Source organism: Hermetia illucens, chromosome 5, assembly GCF_905115235.1.
Source record: "Hermetia illucens chromosome 5, iHerIll2.2.curated.20191125, whole genome shotgun sequence".
Lineage (NCBI taxonomy): Eukaryota > Metazoa > Arthropoda > Insecta > Diptera > Stratiomyidae > Hermetia > Hermetia illucens.
The window spans coordinates 36,364,536-36,382,510 of NC_051853.1; the positions used below are offsets into that span (position 1 = coordinate 36,364,536).

Genomic DNA, 17,975 nt, shown 5'->3' on the forward strand with positions numbered 1-17,975 from the left:
AGTAGGATTTCCACCAAACTTTCCAGTATGTTGCTTCATATTAAAATCTACATCACTGCATGGGGATGGACTTAAGGTGGGTTCACAGTAAATTTTCAAATATGCTAACATGCTATTATTAACTTCATTTAAGCAGATATTGTAACGGATAGTATTTTTGGGGTTTAGATACCATGTGCACGGACAACCGCAACTTTTTTCAGATTTCTGGGTTGGTTTTCGGACCCCCGTACTTCCTCCATTTGTAACCAATGTCAAAACTAATTTGCTTCGGAAAGTACTAATCGAGGTCTTTCGTTTGATGTTCCACATGGCTATATTCGATGAAAAAAAATGGTCCCCTAGTTTTTATCTGTATGGAGGGAGCTTGAGCCCCCTTTTTTCAAGAATTTCCGCAAGTGCATATTACACTACAAACGGCATTGAATATTTCAAATTCGCAGCTGGAATTATAAGATGTAGAAAATAACCAAAAACACATTTTACTTGACTAAGGTCTTTCAAAAAACCCTGCTTTAAAGGAAGAACACGCAAAAGCAAATTTTTCTAACAGTACGGATCTGTGTGAGGCATACACTAAGGACGATTCTATGGGCACTCAAACTAATTTGGGGCTACATTCTGCAAAACTGGAATCGGAAGGTTCCTCGTTCTTCTATAGGAAAGTGTCATCGAAGAAACGGGTCAATAGGCTCATTGAAAATTTACATCCTTAGCTGAACGGGCAAGGTGGTGGGATTGATTACTTCCTTACTCAGCTTCTAAGCGGCTCAGTCTTACCTGCGTAAGATCGCCAAGGCACGATCCTTTCACTGAGTCTTTCACAACGTGGTGCTAGACAACGTCGATCACACCTTCTTTTTTCTTGTGGTAAATGGGATAGGAAATATTGGTCTGGTTCTGCTCTCTGGTCTGGTGGCTTGCTGTTGAAGAAAGAGCAAGTCTTCTGAAAGACCAACCAACTCAATTATATTCTAGCTATTTACCTAGTTTCCATTGTGCGATTGGTATCCTATGATGCTCTATTCCCTCTCAGTTTACAGTTGTCTACTGCAACAAGTTATTTTAACCAAGCCTCGTCTTCCTCAAATCCATGCACTCTAATTTAAGTAGCATTCCTTCCATTCTATTTGATCGCATCCCGCCTTCGTTGAAAGCCAGAGGAGCAAGCTACGAACGTGCCCTGTTTTTCCATAAAAAGGACCACATCGGAATGTTTCGAAAAGTAAATAAAAACCACAAAACAACATATTTTTCCGATAAATGAAGAGCAAAAAAAAGATATGAATGGAATGTTGGAATCTTTCCATATCGAGACAGAAAGTTGCCAAGCAATACGATGCCGCCGCCATCAGCCAATGTTTACCTTGCAGTTTTACTTGAACGGACCAAGATCGCGACAACGACAACGACAAACAACGAAAAGGAAACTTCTTTCACAACTATGCTAATAAGATCGTGAGGTGGATTTCTTTGCATAGAAATTAACTTTTCGAGAAGAGCAAAGATTAAAGTCAGGAACTATTGGAGTTCTTGGTCCCTGGATCGAGCCGGACAACATCGACCTCGTCGTAATCGTGGCTCTCATGTGTATATGAAGGCTATTTACCTTGACGATGGTGGCGATATTTAATATAGTCTGTGAATATATGCCTATGAAAATGCAGTGGTGGATAATTGTAGGCGGTTTGAGCTTATTGATCTTTTAAGGAAAAATGGCTACAAAAGATCGCGTTCTGTTGATAGATGGAAGATTGATATTGTAACTTATTAGTTAGCGCCTCAGCTCAAGTGATCCTATGTTTGCTTAGAGTAAATAATGGAATTCTTGTCGTTGTAAATCTTGAGTACTGATCGATGAAGATCAATCGTTTGTCAACAAGGATTTATGAATGCAAAATACAATGTAATGGAATTACGAAAATGCTATTTAGTTGAGTAAACAATACCACATATCGTTCAATATTCTAGAACTCTGCATAATAGCGTCCACACACGGTAAACCAAGTTGGTGACCAAGTTTGCGGTTCGTTTGCCACAGACGCAGCAACCGACCGGCAACTTCATTTCGTTGCGAGATCTCGACGAGTGCACATCGTCGCGCCGTAATGGTCATTACGATGCGAAATATCGAACAGTGCACGTCGTTGCGTCGTGAGCTTCGCTATGTTGCGCGCTCTCTTTTAGTGTGGCGAGATATATGTTTTCTTGAAAGTGAAAACGCACGATTTATTTATTAAGATGATTTTATTTCCAATCGTCAAACCCAACTCAACTGCTCGTTACATGTCTTTTTCGTGTCGCTCTCTGGATTTTTACCAACATTTGATCCAGCGGGGCTCCAATTGATGTTGCTTCTCTGGCTAATTTTAAATGGGTGCTATATGCCTTTAAGTTTTGATTTGCTTATTGCGCGTAGAGACCCGAGATTGTAATATTCAGGGCCTGTAATTCCATGCGTTTCTTGACCTCCCCGGTTATACTACAATTAGATTTTATATGGATTTGATGGGATTTTGGTATTATATTATTATAAAATCGAATCGTAGTATAACCTGGATACATACCCCCTAAACAAGGATGGATTCAATAAAGAAAGAATGTTCATTCTTGATACAGCCATCAAGAATGGTTACACGGTCGAAATAATCAAAAACCTGATTAAGAGAAAGCAAGACCAGATATGGAAGAACCAACATTCAACATTCTTCGAGCAAGAAACCACTCTAGCTGATACAAAATGGGTGAGCATACCATTATCCAAAGACTTTTATAGAATAAAATCCTTCCTAGGAAAATACAATATAAAAGTGGTCGGATCAAGCAAAGACGCAACCCTCAAAAGACAATTAGGGAGCGAAAAGGACCAATTAACGGAAGAGGAAAAAAGTGGGATTTACAAGATCAGCTGCAATGATTGCGATATGGTCTACATTGGCCAAACAAAACGCCTCATCACGACTAGGTTCCAAGAACACCTAAAGGAAGTAGAGAAGGGAGAAAGACAAGGAGCCAACATGGTGTGTTCTTCGGTTGCGGTGCACGTCATCGAGGAGGGTCATTCTGTGACGAGGCAAAATTTGGAGCTGGTACGACAAGGGAATAAGCCACACACCTTGGACGCATGGGAGAGCTTGGAAATATTGCGGAAGGATGCGGCCAAATTGATGAACACCGATGCAGGGAATTGTGCATCGAGGCTAATTAAAAAACTCGCTGACAAACATAGGGACCGCACCACCCACATAATTGATGGCCATCAACCCAAAAGTTATAAGATTATCCCTACCTGCATGTGGACCTTTTTACGTTTTTCTCTTTACCTTTTAGAATGTGTACCCACATACGGATCTTTAACTTTTAAACAACTTTTTATCATCTGTCCCTACAGACCTTTAATTTCTTTTATTTAAAAATCAGGGAAAACTTCCTAATGATTTAGTAGCTTAAGTACTGAGGAAGAGAGTAAGTAGCTCTCGAAATACGTATTTACTAACTATTAAAATATATTGTAGTAGGAGAAAGCTACCTAGTTTTATTTTTATTTAGAAGAACTACAAGCATCGGAAGGATAACTATTGGTAACGAGGTTTCGGTTTGTTCGCCACACAGGTGCTGCAACTTCATTTCCTTGCGATATCTCGAGGAGTGTACATTCGCGCATCGTGAAAGTAATTTTGGTTACATTATCGTGAACTGGAAGTGGGTGGTAGAATTGGATTGCGTGGGAAAAGTGTATATATAGAGATTTAAGAGTGAATTGAACGTATTTGCAGTGGATTTTATAAATTGTGCAGTTAATAAAATAAACATGAGTGTGAATTTGAAAAGGGCCTTGTTATGTGTCATAATAGACGAACTATGTAATGATGATATACAAGAACCAACTCAAATAAAGAGGAGAAAGGTTTGGTCTAAAAGTTGGTATTTAAATAGGCCTGAATTATCACATTCGAACCTTTCTTTCTTTAAGAGTTGATGTAAACATATACAAATAATTAACGGGGGGATTTAGCCGTACGAAACAACAACTCCGTCTTTTTTATAACAAAGTACATCCAGTATAAATCGGCTTCTGTTCCTCAACTCGTAGAATCTAATTCACTACCCTAAACACCTGTTCAAACGAGAATTATGAACCATTCAATTGAACGATAAGAAATAAGTGCATCCGAAGCGTCATAAATCAATAATGAAATGTATGAAGTATCAAATGTTCATCTGTTTGAATATTCAAGGATAAGGAACATCATAAGATACCACAGAACATGTCTTTACATTCCAAATAAGCTAAATGCATTTTACGAAAAGAATATGAGCGAACAAAAAAGAAGAAAACTAAGACATTATCGTAATTAACTTATAGCGACCGGGTAATTAAAAGTCTTGCACTTTAATTTTACATAGTGGCAATCTAATCTCCATTTCCCATCCTATCCAGAAAACACGTCTCAAGCGTTCGCATCACATTAAAATCGCTCGAAAGCTTTTCAAATGATCAAGCACACACCGAACCGATTCGTAACCGATTCACATTTAGAGGCCACGCCCACAAAATATCAAAGCATTTTGATGTTCGCGCAACCGTTGCTGCAACCGTTGCTCCAACCTGAGTTTGTATGGAGAATTTCTCCACAGACGTCCAACCGCACTGCAACCGCCAACTTGGTTTGTCGTCTGTGGGCGCTTTAAAGGCCATCGCCGTAGGATCATTTTGGTCCTTCCTTTGCCATTGACATTTGGATGTCTGAATTGATAGTATCTGCGTTAGCATGATTTTAAGCTTAAGTTGCAGTAAAAAGAGTAGGTAATGGAGGAATCTATCAGATAGAATCGACATACGCAAGTATCGATACTGCTTCCATCTACCAAAGAAGAAAAAGTCTGGGGAGCATCATGAACTATTTACGGTCAATGGAGCCGGTTGCTTCCATTATCTCGATGGCATTAAAAGGATGGATTTTGGCTTGTTTTGAAAAATGGCTACAGCTTTTGCGAGAAGTTCATAGTGACAGTCGATTTTGGGATTTTCAGAGAGGTTAGATTTGACAACAGTCAATAGTATTCATTCTATATCGATTTGATTCTGATATAGTGGATTCTACTACATAGTATAGCCAAAAAAAGGAGTTATCACTCACTACTGTGTTGAAAATATTGAATTTTGACTTTGCTGGTTATGCTTTATTAATTTTAATTGAAAGAAAAGTGCCGCTGAAGTCCGTTCATTTTAATGTTTAGCACTGACATATAGAGGGGGTTTCAATGTTTAAAGGATAATGATTTCAACGTTGAGAAGATTAGAGAGTCAGAGTCAAGCAAGAATAGGTGGCATAATACCAGGTTATTCAATAAGTTTTGCGGTTTGATAAAAGCGGGCATTGCTATTAGCTTAATTTTTTTTGTTATATTGGCACCCTCTCCATATGGACATATGTGAAGATTCATTTCAATCTGTCACTTCATTCTTTGTCTACAAGCCATTTAGTATCGACGTGTGGTGGTATTTTTTTACAATGGAAAAAATCAAGTATCGTGCAATGATTGAATTTTTTTTTGAAAGGTTTAAAAGTAGAGGAAATTTAAGAACGAATGTTGAAAGTTTGTAAGGGATCTTCGCCTCCAATTAGTGTGGTAGAAAGATGGGTTGCTGAATTCAAACGTTGTACAAGCCTTGAAGACGATCCAAGTTAAGGACGTCCAAAAACCACCAGAAATCGTAAAAAAAATATAGGATATCGCATTGGAAAATCGAAGCCCTAAGCATCTCATTGGCCAATATAAGCACTATTTTGACTGAAGTATTGGATTTTAGAAAGCTTTGTGGCCAATGGGTGCCGCATTCGCTAACAATGCAACAGAAACACATTTGAATGCGACTTTCTCAGCAGCATTTAGAGCGTTTTCGAAAGGATAAAGTGGATTTTGCGCGTCGATTCATCACTATAGATAAGACTTGGGTCTATCACGATGATCCTGAATCAAAACAAAAGGCTAAAGAGTGGTGTGCATCTGATTCTTTCGAAACGAGTTCGTGTCCATAAATCGGCCAAGAAGGTGCTAGCATCAGTTTGTGGGATGCGAAAGGAATTTTATCTGTGGATTACTCGCAAACTCGTAAAGCAATAAATTATAAATATTACTGTAACTTTTTAAACCAGTTGAAGGAAAAAATTCACGAAAAAAGGCCCTGTTTACAGAAGAAAAAACGGTGCCTTATGAACTGACATTAGGAGGTCATTTTTAAGTTGCCAGCAACTGATTCAAAGGCAACAAAGAAAAAGTTTTTTTTTTTCATGGGATTATGATTGAAGATAATGGTTGGATGCTCTATGCCACCCCTTGAAAGAAAATATTCTACCCAAGTCCCCCCTGTCGACTCCGCAATGGACTGTGGTTTAGATCGTACATTACAAGAGCGAAGCTATGGTAAAGTTAACGAAAAAACATTGTCCAATGGTGGCAAGTTTGTTGAAACATGGGTGTATGGTGGACATAGGCACGAGTCATCACAATTCTCTGCGACAAAGGAAAGTTTACCAAACGAGATCCGATGTTACGGCCATTCTCATGGTTTTCTTTGATCAGAAGGGCATTACTTAGCAGAAGTGAAATTTTTCATTTTTTTTTTGTTAAATTGGAACCTTTAGGTCCTCTACCTGAGATATGTGGGAAAGCGGAAGTAGGTGTTGTTCCACGAAAATGTCACTGTGCATTCTTCGCTATTCATTCCCGATTATCGCACGAAATATGCGTTGACAGTCGTTTTAAGGTTTTGTATAAACACAAAACTATTAAAATCGGTTTACTGTCTGTCTGTCTGTCAGTCACACGCATGTTTCTCGGAGGCGGTTATAGCGATTGACACCAAATTTGGTACAAAGGTAAGAACTGTGAACGGTCATGCATACAGTGAGTTACATCCTTTTAAGTTGAATTTAAGGGGAGAGGGGAGGGGTCCCCATACATGCAAAAGGAGGATGTAAAATTATTTTTCATCAAATATAGTCATGTGAGGTATCAAATTAAAGGTATCGATTAGTTCTTTTCAAAGTCGGTCTTAGTTATGCATTTGTTGGAAAAGTGGGGAGTGCGGGGGGTTGGAAGTGATTACTTCCTTAAGGGGGCCATTCTCAGAAACTACCCAACCAAAAATCTGAGGCTGCCACTGTTTGGTGCCTGGGCTCCGAAATACCTTCTATACCGATATCTATTCAAATAAATTTAATAAAAGGATATTACTATAATTTTTTGTAATTGGCAGGAAACCCCCCTTAAGTTCATCCTAGAAATTTTGCAGTGATGTAGGCTATAATGTAGAGCATGATTGTACCAAGTTTGGTGCAAATTGCACTATTACTAACAAAGTTATAAAACTATGAATGTCAAAGTTATAAAACTATACTCTCACATTATATATAGATATATTACGTGTTATGTACTAAGAAATACACAAAACCTTTCGTACCTGAAGGGTCCAACTTCCGGTTTCCCGACTTGTTTATTCTTTCTATTCACTAAATCTGACCTCAGCAGATTTCCGCTCCCAAAAATGAAAAGGCCCTCGAAAGGAGAAAAGTTTGACAACATTCAGGATTGCAAAAAAGTTTAACACAGTTTCCTAAATATGTAATACCAGTATGATAGCTGATACTAGATATGTTTCGAATTAGCTTAAATTTGGGTGAGTCACACAACACTAGAGACCAATTTGTACTAGTTCATTGGCCTCCTTCCTTAAGGATAGTGACGTTTTTTTAAGCTTAAAGAGAGCATATCTACCTCAACGGAAGTTGGATGCTGATATTATTACTCTCTCTCCTATACACTGTATTGCTCTACCAGTTAATAAAGAGATCAATTAACCAGGCGCCTTGAGAAGCCCCTGAATCTCACTTTTAAGATATTTTCGATATCTTCCCAGGTATTCTACACGGTCATTTACATAAGAAAAAATTCACATATACATATTCACTTAAACATTAAAAAATTAGCCACTCTTCAATGGACCCGCAAACATATCCCCCAGACATCCACTTAACACTCCTGTTTTTATGCTAAATTACGTTTCGAGTGCGTAGCAGACAGAGATTTTTGACATTCGATATTTATTCACATCCCCAAATGAGAATAATGTTTTTGGTTATTTTTCTTGGGGCAAAAAAATGTTTATTATATGCATAGTGCCGGTGGACCATGGTTGCTTTTATTGTTGGTCCGCATATTTCTGAGAGTTTCGTCCTACTTGTGAAATGCTGCTGTATGGTAGTAGGTTCGTTTTAACTGGACAATGCTGAGATTTTTCGAAAAGACCACCATCAGTGATAACGAGCTTAATTTGTATAGTGGAGCTCGGATTTCTTTGCAGTATTTTTGTTAGAGGTTTGTTACTTAGTTGCAGGATTTGCATGATATGTATGAATTACGGGGAACTTGAGTGCATCCAATTACAGGAGGACTCAATAGTTTCATGCTGATGTAATTGATTCTCTTTAATTCTTGCATTGTTAGCTTTACATCAAGACAAGAATTTGTGTAAATTCACTTTTGGCCTCACTTGGACATTGGTAATTGGTATTCAATTATTCATTGTACGACCATTATATGATATCTTTAATGTCTACTAAGAGTTATGAACCCAAATCAAATGGAAAGATGACCACTTTTTGAATTTGTCGAGTTCATTTATTATTCACTTTCTATGTACTGGGGTCCTGTATTCAGGAAAAATTGCAGTGCTGCAAGCCTATGCAACCAAGAATATGTTCACATACCGGTCCGAGCTGAAAGATACTCCCTTAGGGTCAGCACAATTTGTATATTAATCCATTCTCGTTAACGGCTTTATTATACTATTCAGATAGCGTAAACAAGCACCCTGGTCAGTTTCCACGAATAATAGCAGTAATATCTTCAATTGACACACACGTTGCATCTTCAGAAAACCCTTTGGCCGTTAACCTGCAGGTTGGCAAGCAAAAAACAAGACATTCATGCACGACAGTTCTTTAGATGAATATCCTTGCTATTTTCTCAAATGGCTTCATCTTGAGCACTGCATTCCCAGTTTCAATTCTACTTTGTCAAAGTCTTGTGATTATGCCTATTTTTCCATTTGGAATGCAACATCAGTTCAGGCAGGCACGCATCCTTGAATGCATGTGCAGTCGACATAACTCATTTCAATAACATAGTCCGTCCTGAGCCTGGGACCCACCCGCATTTGCACTTCAAATGGAACATGGACAGCATCCAGTGCAATATGTCGGGTGAAATGAGATGTTTTATTGGCGGCAAGTTGCTCAAATTTCTTCTAGTTCCTCTTTTTTTGCCATTTGTTCGAAAATAGATTTAGATGGTGCTGGAACTATAGTTTTGGGTTGAGTGGAAACGATGGGAAAGGAGGAAAACACGGGAGTGAACATTTCTTTCCGGGTGAGAGGATTGCATTTTGCACACAGAAGTTATTGAAAATTTGAGTTTGACCCACATTTAATGTGGGAAAGTTGATTGGGAAATGTCTTAATTTCCTTGATTTGGTCAATTGGAGAAAGATTTATGCGATGCAGAGTTTGGGGTTGGGGTGAAAGGGTCCTGTTTGGGAAAGGGTATATTGAATTGTCCGTTACAACGAAATTTAGTGGCTGACGTTGAAGGATTAGGACAGGAAGGCTCCTAGCATGTATGGTTTGATAATTTAATTTCAGAATTTATTTCGAAAAATAATTTCAAGTGTGGGAACTATGCACCCCTAACTGAATAGCAGAGGGTTTTTAGTTTTTTGAAGTCATTTGCCATAAATATGAACGCAAAATAGAAAAATTTTGCAACGAATCCGGTCATTCATTATGCCTTCCTTTTACAATATATTCCACTGTTAAATATGCAGGTCTTAAAAACGATACCTCTAAGAAATTTGAGAAGTTTGGTGCATCTAAATGCATAGTCCATGCCAATTTCAGTTGAATGCTCCAGTCCCTCATGTGTCATTCTATAAAACGTCACGAGCCCTTATACCTGAAAAATTAAAAAATCATGGGTTATTGCGCCAACCTAGTATCTCCCAGTTGAGCGTTTCTAAGTAGTTTCGAACTTTTTTTGACGTGTGCGACGGAGCATTATCATGGAGGAAAATGAGCTTTTCATGTCTTTGTTGATATTCCGGCCGCTTTTCATTCAGAGCACGATGCAATTTGATGAGTGGTTGGTGATAACGATAGGCATCGACAGTTTCAACAGGCAATAGACAATACGCCGCTGATCCCACCAAACGCACAGCATTGTCTTCCATCCGAACCGATTTGGTCTTGCTGAAGATGTCGCTGGTTGGCCGGCATGAACCCACGATTTTGTTCAGTCAGGATTCTCAAAATAAATCAATTTTTGTCGCCAGTCACAATCCGATGCAAAAACATCTTTTTTTGTGTCTGGCAAGCAAGATTTCGCATGTGTTTTGGCGCCGCTCCATCTGCCTATCGTTCAATTAATGCGGCACCCATTTTCCGATCTTTTTAACCTTAGTCATTGTACGTAGACGCATGGAAACGGCTTGTTGAGAGATACCTAATTGCTTGGCGAGCGTATTCTGCGTTTGAGTATCGTCCTCATCCAAAAGAGCCTCCAATTCGTGGTCCTTAATTTTGCCGGGCCGGTTTTCACGCTCCTTGTTGCTCAGATTGAAATCGCTATCTTTGAACCGACGAAATCAGTCTCGGCACGTTGTTTCCGGTAGAGCATTGTCGCCGTTCGATGCAATTCAGCGGCTGATTTCTTAAAATTGAAGCAAAACAGCAGAGCTTCCCGCAAATGCTTCTTTCCGGGATCAAAACTGGACATGATTATTGAAGAAGAAGAACGACACTTTTCCGAGCGCAGACGCCACCATGGTGACAAACAAAACGACTTCAAATTAACCCAAATCCGTTTTCGAACTTGCTTTGCAGCTGCTGACTTCCATGCAACAGCATCTAGTCTCAGCCTAGTCATAATAGCCGAAAACATTCCCCTCCAAAAAAGCAATATATCTGGCTATGTGCCGTACACATAAGAGTCGTCCCTTATACTTCCAGAAAAAATCTCAAATTCTTTAGTTTCTCAAATTAAAAAAAAAACTTTAAAAAATCCAAAATAAATCCAATGCTGTGTGTATTGACGGATCAATGGTTGGAGAGCGCTGACCTCTCAATCTCGTTGCTCTGGGTTTGACTCTCAGTCGTCGTGGATGTTTGTGTTTCTCTTATTAATGTGAGCTTGTCATTTGTCAAAAAAATATTTTCCTGGCAAAAGTTCTTTACAGGCTCCCCGAGTCTACCTCAACTGCTTAATCTCACGCTAAACTTGGTTTTAACATAATTTTGAACTTGATATTCAGCGTTGATTGGGAGATTAGCGGAAACTGCCTTGAAATTTTCATTAGCTGTATGCCTCGAATTGGCTTCATTACAAAAACAAATTTCCAGCATCATTTGTACCTAGCCTAAGCGAGAAACAAACGTTGGAAATGCATATAATAATATGCAGCATGAACAAGCCTATGTCGAATCAAGAGGTCACAAGCTGGGTCCAGTGGGAGTCGTTCTGCCCTCAAATTACCATCTAACGTATCAAGTTGGAGATCCGGTTGGTATTTGGATCGTTTTCCATTTACTGAAAAATACTAATAATCAACTTTATTTTAAATAAATAAAGTTTTGTTTCAAAGTCCTAAATCAACTAGAGGTTTGAAACAGAGTTTCAAAACTATAAACTGATTCACAAACTTATCAGCATTCCAATTAAACTGAATGAATAAATTTATAATTTAATTGCTATATTTGATCTAGACAACCTATCTTTCGATTTATCTCAGCGAATGAACAGTATGTATCATTAGTGTGAATTGAAATCAACCATCTCCTTGTGGTATGATTCTTTACTTAAGAGCAATCGTAAATAACATCACATATTTTGCAAATATCTTCATTCAATTTCAAAACACAGAAAATATCTGATGGACACTAAAAGATTGCTTCGCATTTGAACAAATTGCAGGATACCTTTTCATATTTTCAAAACATCTGGGTATATATTGATATTATAATTATATATATTAATAAAAAGAGACTGCTGGATTGGATCTGAGACAAAATGAAGGGAATTGTTGGAATTGCGGTAATAAATTTGGAATTTTAAAGCCTTTTAATAGGATAGTGGAAACACCTGATAGATATTGTATGAGATTTTTGTGTAAATTTCTTTAATTCCAACTCATTCAAGATATGCAGTGATATGGTAGATGGAAGATGCAGATTATTTTGAAAATTATTTGTTTTAGGAAGTAGTTTGTCCAGTTTACTTGATGCCAAAGAAGTTAGTTCAACACAATGTAGCAAATTTGTTCATACAGTTATCATTTTAATTTATAAGTCTACTTCGTACAACTGGTAGAGTATAAAGTAATCTAAATATTTGATAGCTTTTTGCGTTAACAATAACTCAATGATTTTGTAGCTTCTCTCAATATTGAAAAGACTGAAAGGAGATTATTCTGGGGACGTAGGGAACGGTTCGATATATCGATCCATTGAAGAAGGAAATATGGCTCTCACAGTTCGGCAAGAGTCCTTTTTTAATGGACAACTGCAAACAGTGAAAGGTGGAGGCGACTCGTCTCAAATCAAAAACCTTGTTAACTAGTCCTCCATTGGACATGAAGCGGGGATCAGGCAAAGAAATAAGGCTAATTAGCTGCGCATTTCATGTGGAATGTGTGCTTCCTATGATGATAATGTTTGCATCACATGTAGGGACGGGGAATGCTTATATTGACATGAATGACATTAATAGGAGAGATATTTTTTCGAATTTCGATATTTATAACAACGTTTTTTTTATATAAAAGAAAATAGCAAAGTCAGCAAATCGACTAAATGCATCAGAATTTCCACGGTTTTTTGACAGTCCTTGTCTGCTGTAATGTTTTTGTTCGGATTCAGAAAACTGTAACAGGTAAGATCGGTTGCAGGCCAACAAACAGTGATCATAACCTTTTTTGATGCCGTTTTGCAGTTCAGCTACTGAGGAGAACTTTGGCAATTGTCGGAAAGAATCTACTTTTCGCAATTTCGCGTCGGATGTTGGCCCCAGAGAAAAAAAGTCCAAAGGCGTCAAATCGTATGATCTTGGGGGCCAGTTCACGTACAGTTTCGAGAAATTATGCGATCGGGAAACTTTTCATGCAAAATAGCGATTGTTTAACTACTTGTGTAGCACGTATCGCCATCTTGTTGAAAATATGTTTTGTTCATCCAAACTGGGCCAAAAAAAATCGGCAACCATCGCACTATATCTCTCCCCACTGACAGTCACTGCCCGGCCAACATCGTTATTGAAAAAGTACGACCCGATGACGCCCCCAGTTCACAATCCGCACCAGACAGTGAGTTTATCCGTATGTAATGGAGCCTCTAAGATTTCGTACGGATTTTTCTCTGCTCAATAACGGAAATTTTGTTTGTTAACACAGCTGTTCAACCAAAAATGTGCTGAAGATGATTTTTTGGCCAAAACTGGAGTCGATTTCGAGCTGCGATTATCATTTGCCTTGAGCTGCTGTGTCAGTTGTACCTTATACAGGTGTCGGCTCAGGTCATTCCGCAAAAACCGCTAAATGGCAGTGGTTGAAAGGTCTATTTGTCAAACACATCATCTGTTATGATCATTTTGGCCGTTTTTTATCGTTGCTGACTTAACCTAGCAGCTTTTGACCAATTAAACACAATTCGATGTTGTTTTCGGAATTCAAAAATTTTGAAACAAAGTTTGCTGTCACAGTATTACCCACAAGATCTAAAAAAATGACATGGAATGAGTCAATAAACATGCTAACTAGAAATAGCTAGGTAATTTGCGCAATATCACAAATGTGACATTTTCTTAAAGTGTAATATCACATCACCATCACCGAGCACGACCCAATTATCACCAAACATCGCAACTTCTCTTAATATTATTTAACATCATCACCCAGTAGAGCAGGGATACTCTTGTGTTAAGTAATATTTTGTTTTGTCCGTGTCGATGTGAAATCCCGTCTCTAAACATCACTGAGCATTACCATTATAATGTGTCATTTGATACATAACGCCATTCTTCTCTGTACAAGTGACCGTGACAATTATCGAATGCTGGTGCCGAGTGTTGCTTGCGAATTTGGTAGTGCTATGATTCACTGTTCTCTTGGCTGTTTTGCCCTGAACAACTGATCTCGGATTTTTTGTGGGGATATAATAATGCACAGCGAACATCACCGACTTATTATGATTCGATGAATGTTCATAATCACTTCTTCCACTCTTAATACATTTTCATCAGTTGTTAATGCACTTGGACGACCAGGACGCTTATCATCTTTACCGTCTTCATGGCTTGGAAATGCTTACACTATTCGCAACCCTCATCTTACCAAAAGTTATATTCGAAAGAAGAGAAGAAGCGATGAAGCCATTATGGCTGGAAATATACAGATTTTTTCGGGTATATCTCCTAATACAACAATGAAAAAATTACGCATTACATTAATTATACAATTCGCGAAATTACAAAATTCTTGTTATTTTTTTGACATACCTCGTATTATTTATTCTGGTTGGCCGTGTCCTTTGTTTCCATTGTCTTATCGTGAGCTTATAATTTTGCCAGGTGTACTCCTAATTAATTTCCGGTTTTTTACGATGAATGGCGTTCTCTGCTTTGTGTTGCTGTTGGCCACGCATACCTGTCATTTTGTTTAGTTGTTGTCGAGTGTCGAAACTGCGTTGACGTTTCCGCAAAAAGTTCCTCCAGCAAGTTTTTATTGTGCGTCAAAAATGTCCGTGTTCGTACCGAATTTCGAGCATACGTGCCATGTATTGCTTTTCATGTTTTATCAAGGAAAAAAAGTGTTCGGGAGCCACTGTGCACTTGTGGAAGTTTATGGCAATCGTGCATTAACACTTCGAACATGTGAAACGTGGTTTCGACATTTCAAAAATGGAGATTTCGACCTGAATGGCGCCGCACGGTCTGGCAAGCGAAAATCGTTTGATGACGCCGAATTGCAAGCATTATTGGATAAAGACAACACACAAACGTAACGACAGCTTGCAGATACATTGAGATTTCATCACCAAGCAATTTCGAAGCGTTTGCGAGCCATGGGAAAAATTCAGAAGTGTAGAAAGTGGGTGCTGCATCAACTGAGCGAGAGACAAATGGAGAACCGAAAAGTGACGTGTGGAATGTTGCTTCAACAGTATAGAAGAAAGTCTTTTCTCCATCGTATTGTTACGGGCGACGAAAAGTGGATTGTCTTGAAGAACCCTAAACGCAACAAATCGTGGGTGAGTCCAGGTGAAGCATCGAAATCGACGGTACGACGAAATCGTTACGGTTGGAAGGTCATGCTGTGTGTGTGGTGGGACCAGATCGGTGTGATCTACTTTGAACTGCTGAATCCTAGTGAAACTGTGAACGCCGTTCGCTACAAACAACAAATGAAAGATTTAAGCCGAGCGATTGCGGAGAACTGACCAGAATATCAAGATAGACAGAAGAAGGTGGTTTTGCTCCATCCAATGCACCATCGCATAAGTCGAAAGTCATTCGCGACACGCTGGAAAAACTCAAGTGGGAGGCGCTTAACCATGCGGCTTACTCACCAGACCTAGCCCCATCGGATTACCACCTCTTTGCCTCGTCAGGCCACGCACTTTCTGAGAAGCGCTTCGAATCCTACGAAAATTTGCGGAAATGGCTCACTGAGTGGTTCACCTCCAAAGACAGTCAAATCTACTTGCGTGGTATTCGGAAATTACCTGAAAGATGGGAAAAGATGTAGAAATCGATGGAAAATATTTCAAATAAAATAACTATTACCGTTCCCTTCGAACTATGTGTTTTATTCACAAAAAAACTGGAAATTAGGAGTACACCTGGTACATTCCTCAGGTTTGGCCACCCGCGCCACATTTATTTCAATATAATATCTGTCTGTCTGTCTCGTCTCATATGAACTATTTTCTCTCACATCCCTTCATCAACCCATTGACTATGCCCTTCCGTCGGAAGCAATGGATCATTCATGTGATTATATTTTGTTTAATTCATACAGGCTCTTGAATGAAGGACAGGGAAGGCGGAAAGGCTCAATTGGGGTCGACCTTTGTGTAACAATAATAAATTCATGGTACATTTCTCCTCCTTGGCAGATTTTTTTCGCAAGTCCCTGATAATAGCCAAGTCCAAACCCACTCTCACATACTCAGCTTGTTATCGACCATTAGACCAATGCTGTTCTGAAATGTCTCTGTTAAAGTTAGGACCGTTGGAAAGAAATGTTAGGCCCGGGGTGACAGTTATGTTTGCCTTCCTCTGAGAAAGCAAAGCTGTTCAAATTCTTGTTCACTCCTTTGTGTAGTACTGGACATCATTACAGTATCGCTGTCATATTATTGTTTTTTATTTTCAAATGAGATTATATGATTTGATACTGAGTAAGTGATAGGCCTACAACAGCCTACACAAATCTGAATACACAAACAATAATGACGATCTAGGATTTGAACTAGGGGCAACGAGACCGAGAGGCTGAAGCTCAATCAAATTGTTCATTGCATCGCCAACAATACTTTCAACTTTACGAACTTAGATGCAGAATATTATAGCGGTAACATATTAAATTTATCGGTTGCTTATATGTATTTCTTCGAAATTTTCCCAAAAGGGGTGGACAATTTTACACAAACTCTTGACAGAATCCTAAAACCAAATGCAACCAAACACCAAACAGGCAAATTGAGCATCTGTGATAATCAACATCTATTTCTAAAAACATTAAGAGCACAGTTAACGTCTTGACAATAATAATATTAAAATATTGAGCTTCGACAGTTTATTGCCACTATATTTCAACTAACGCCGGAGATATTTTATCACCTGGACACCCATTCGAAATGCCGACTCATTTAAATAATGTCACCTTTACCTGTGCCTCACAATTCTTTTTATTCAATTTTAAAGATCATCCGCTCTCATTGGAAGGTTCTTCATGTATGCTCACACGAACGCGTTTGCAACATTGTACGCAAAATTGTGAAAAACCACAATAAATTACCTAAAATATATTCAGCCTCTGGCGTTACTTCGATTATAAGAGGATTTACTGGCTTTTCGGTAAACCCTAAAATTAACCTGTTATTCTTTACATTGTATATCATGCTCTCTATCTTAGCAGATTATCTGCATCCTTTTCATTACTTCTGTCGTTCACAAATCAATCATCTTGTTACTTTTTGAATGAAAGGACTTTATGTAATTATGTTTATTTCTTTTTATTTCCAGAACATTGCTTCTCCGAATTTTCGGCCAGTACAATAGCAGCTTCCAGTATTGCAGCCGCCCTAAGTGGATTGAATTGGCATCTGCGAACCGGAACCGATTTAAACTCCTTACTTAATAGGTTAACAGATTTAATAGGTGTCGAACAGGTGAGTAATTAATGTCATTACATTAACTTCTGCTAAAATTAACTCTACGTTAGTTTGTGCTGTACAAAAGTCTACTACTCAGAAAAGCAGTGATTTTTTAGTAGCCTTATGTAATTGATTTCCGTGGATTTCCAAAATAGAACTACTCCGCGCAACATATGTGTGGCCTGTATGGTTATTTATTCATATGCGGTAGAGCAAAACTCTTGAACTCACAAAAAAGTCCAACCAGTTCCATAAAATCATCGGGCGATAACTCCATGCTAATCTCCTAATACACTAACAATTCAGGATTTTTTTTCAAATGCTTGAAAGAACAAAGGGAGACGGTGGCTCATTAATTAATTTCCTCCAATTAAAACGTACATTGTACTTCTGAAAAATTAACAAATTCGCCTTACGTGCATGGTACATGGTACACTCCTCTGTAATCTGTATTCATATTTGTACCTGGTATCTCCTCGAACCTCC

General features: G+C 38.5%; 1 protein-coding gene across 1 annotated transcript in view; it reads left to right on the forward strand.

Moving 5' to 3' along the window:
- The window catches only part of LOC119657878 (G1/S-specific cyclin-D2), a 180,572-nt gene that overhangs the window by 147,393 nt on the left and 15,204 nt on the right, over window positions 1-17,975 (forward strand). Inside the window, exon 5 of the mRNA XM_038065009.1 lies at window positions 17,359-17,504. Within this exon, the coding sequence (XP_037920937.1) occupies window positions 17,359-17,504 (146 nt within the window). The remainder of the gene's footprint in view (window positions 1-17,358; window positions 17,505-17,975) is intronic.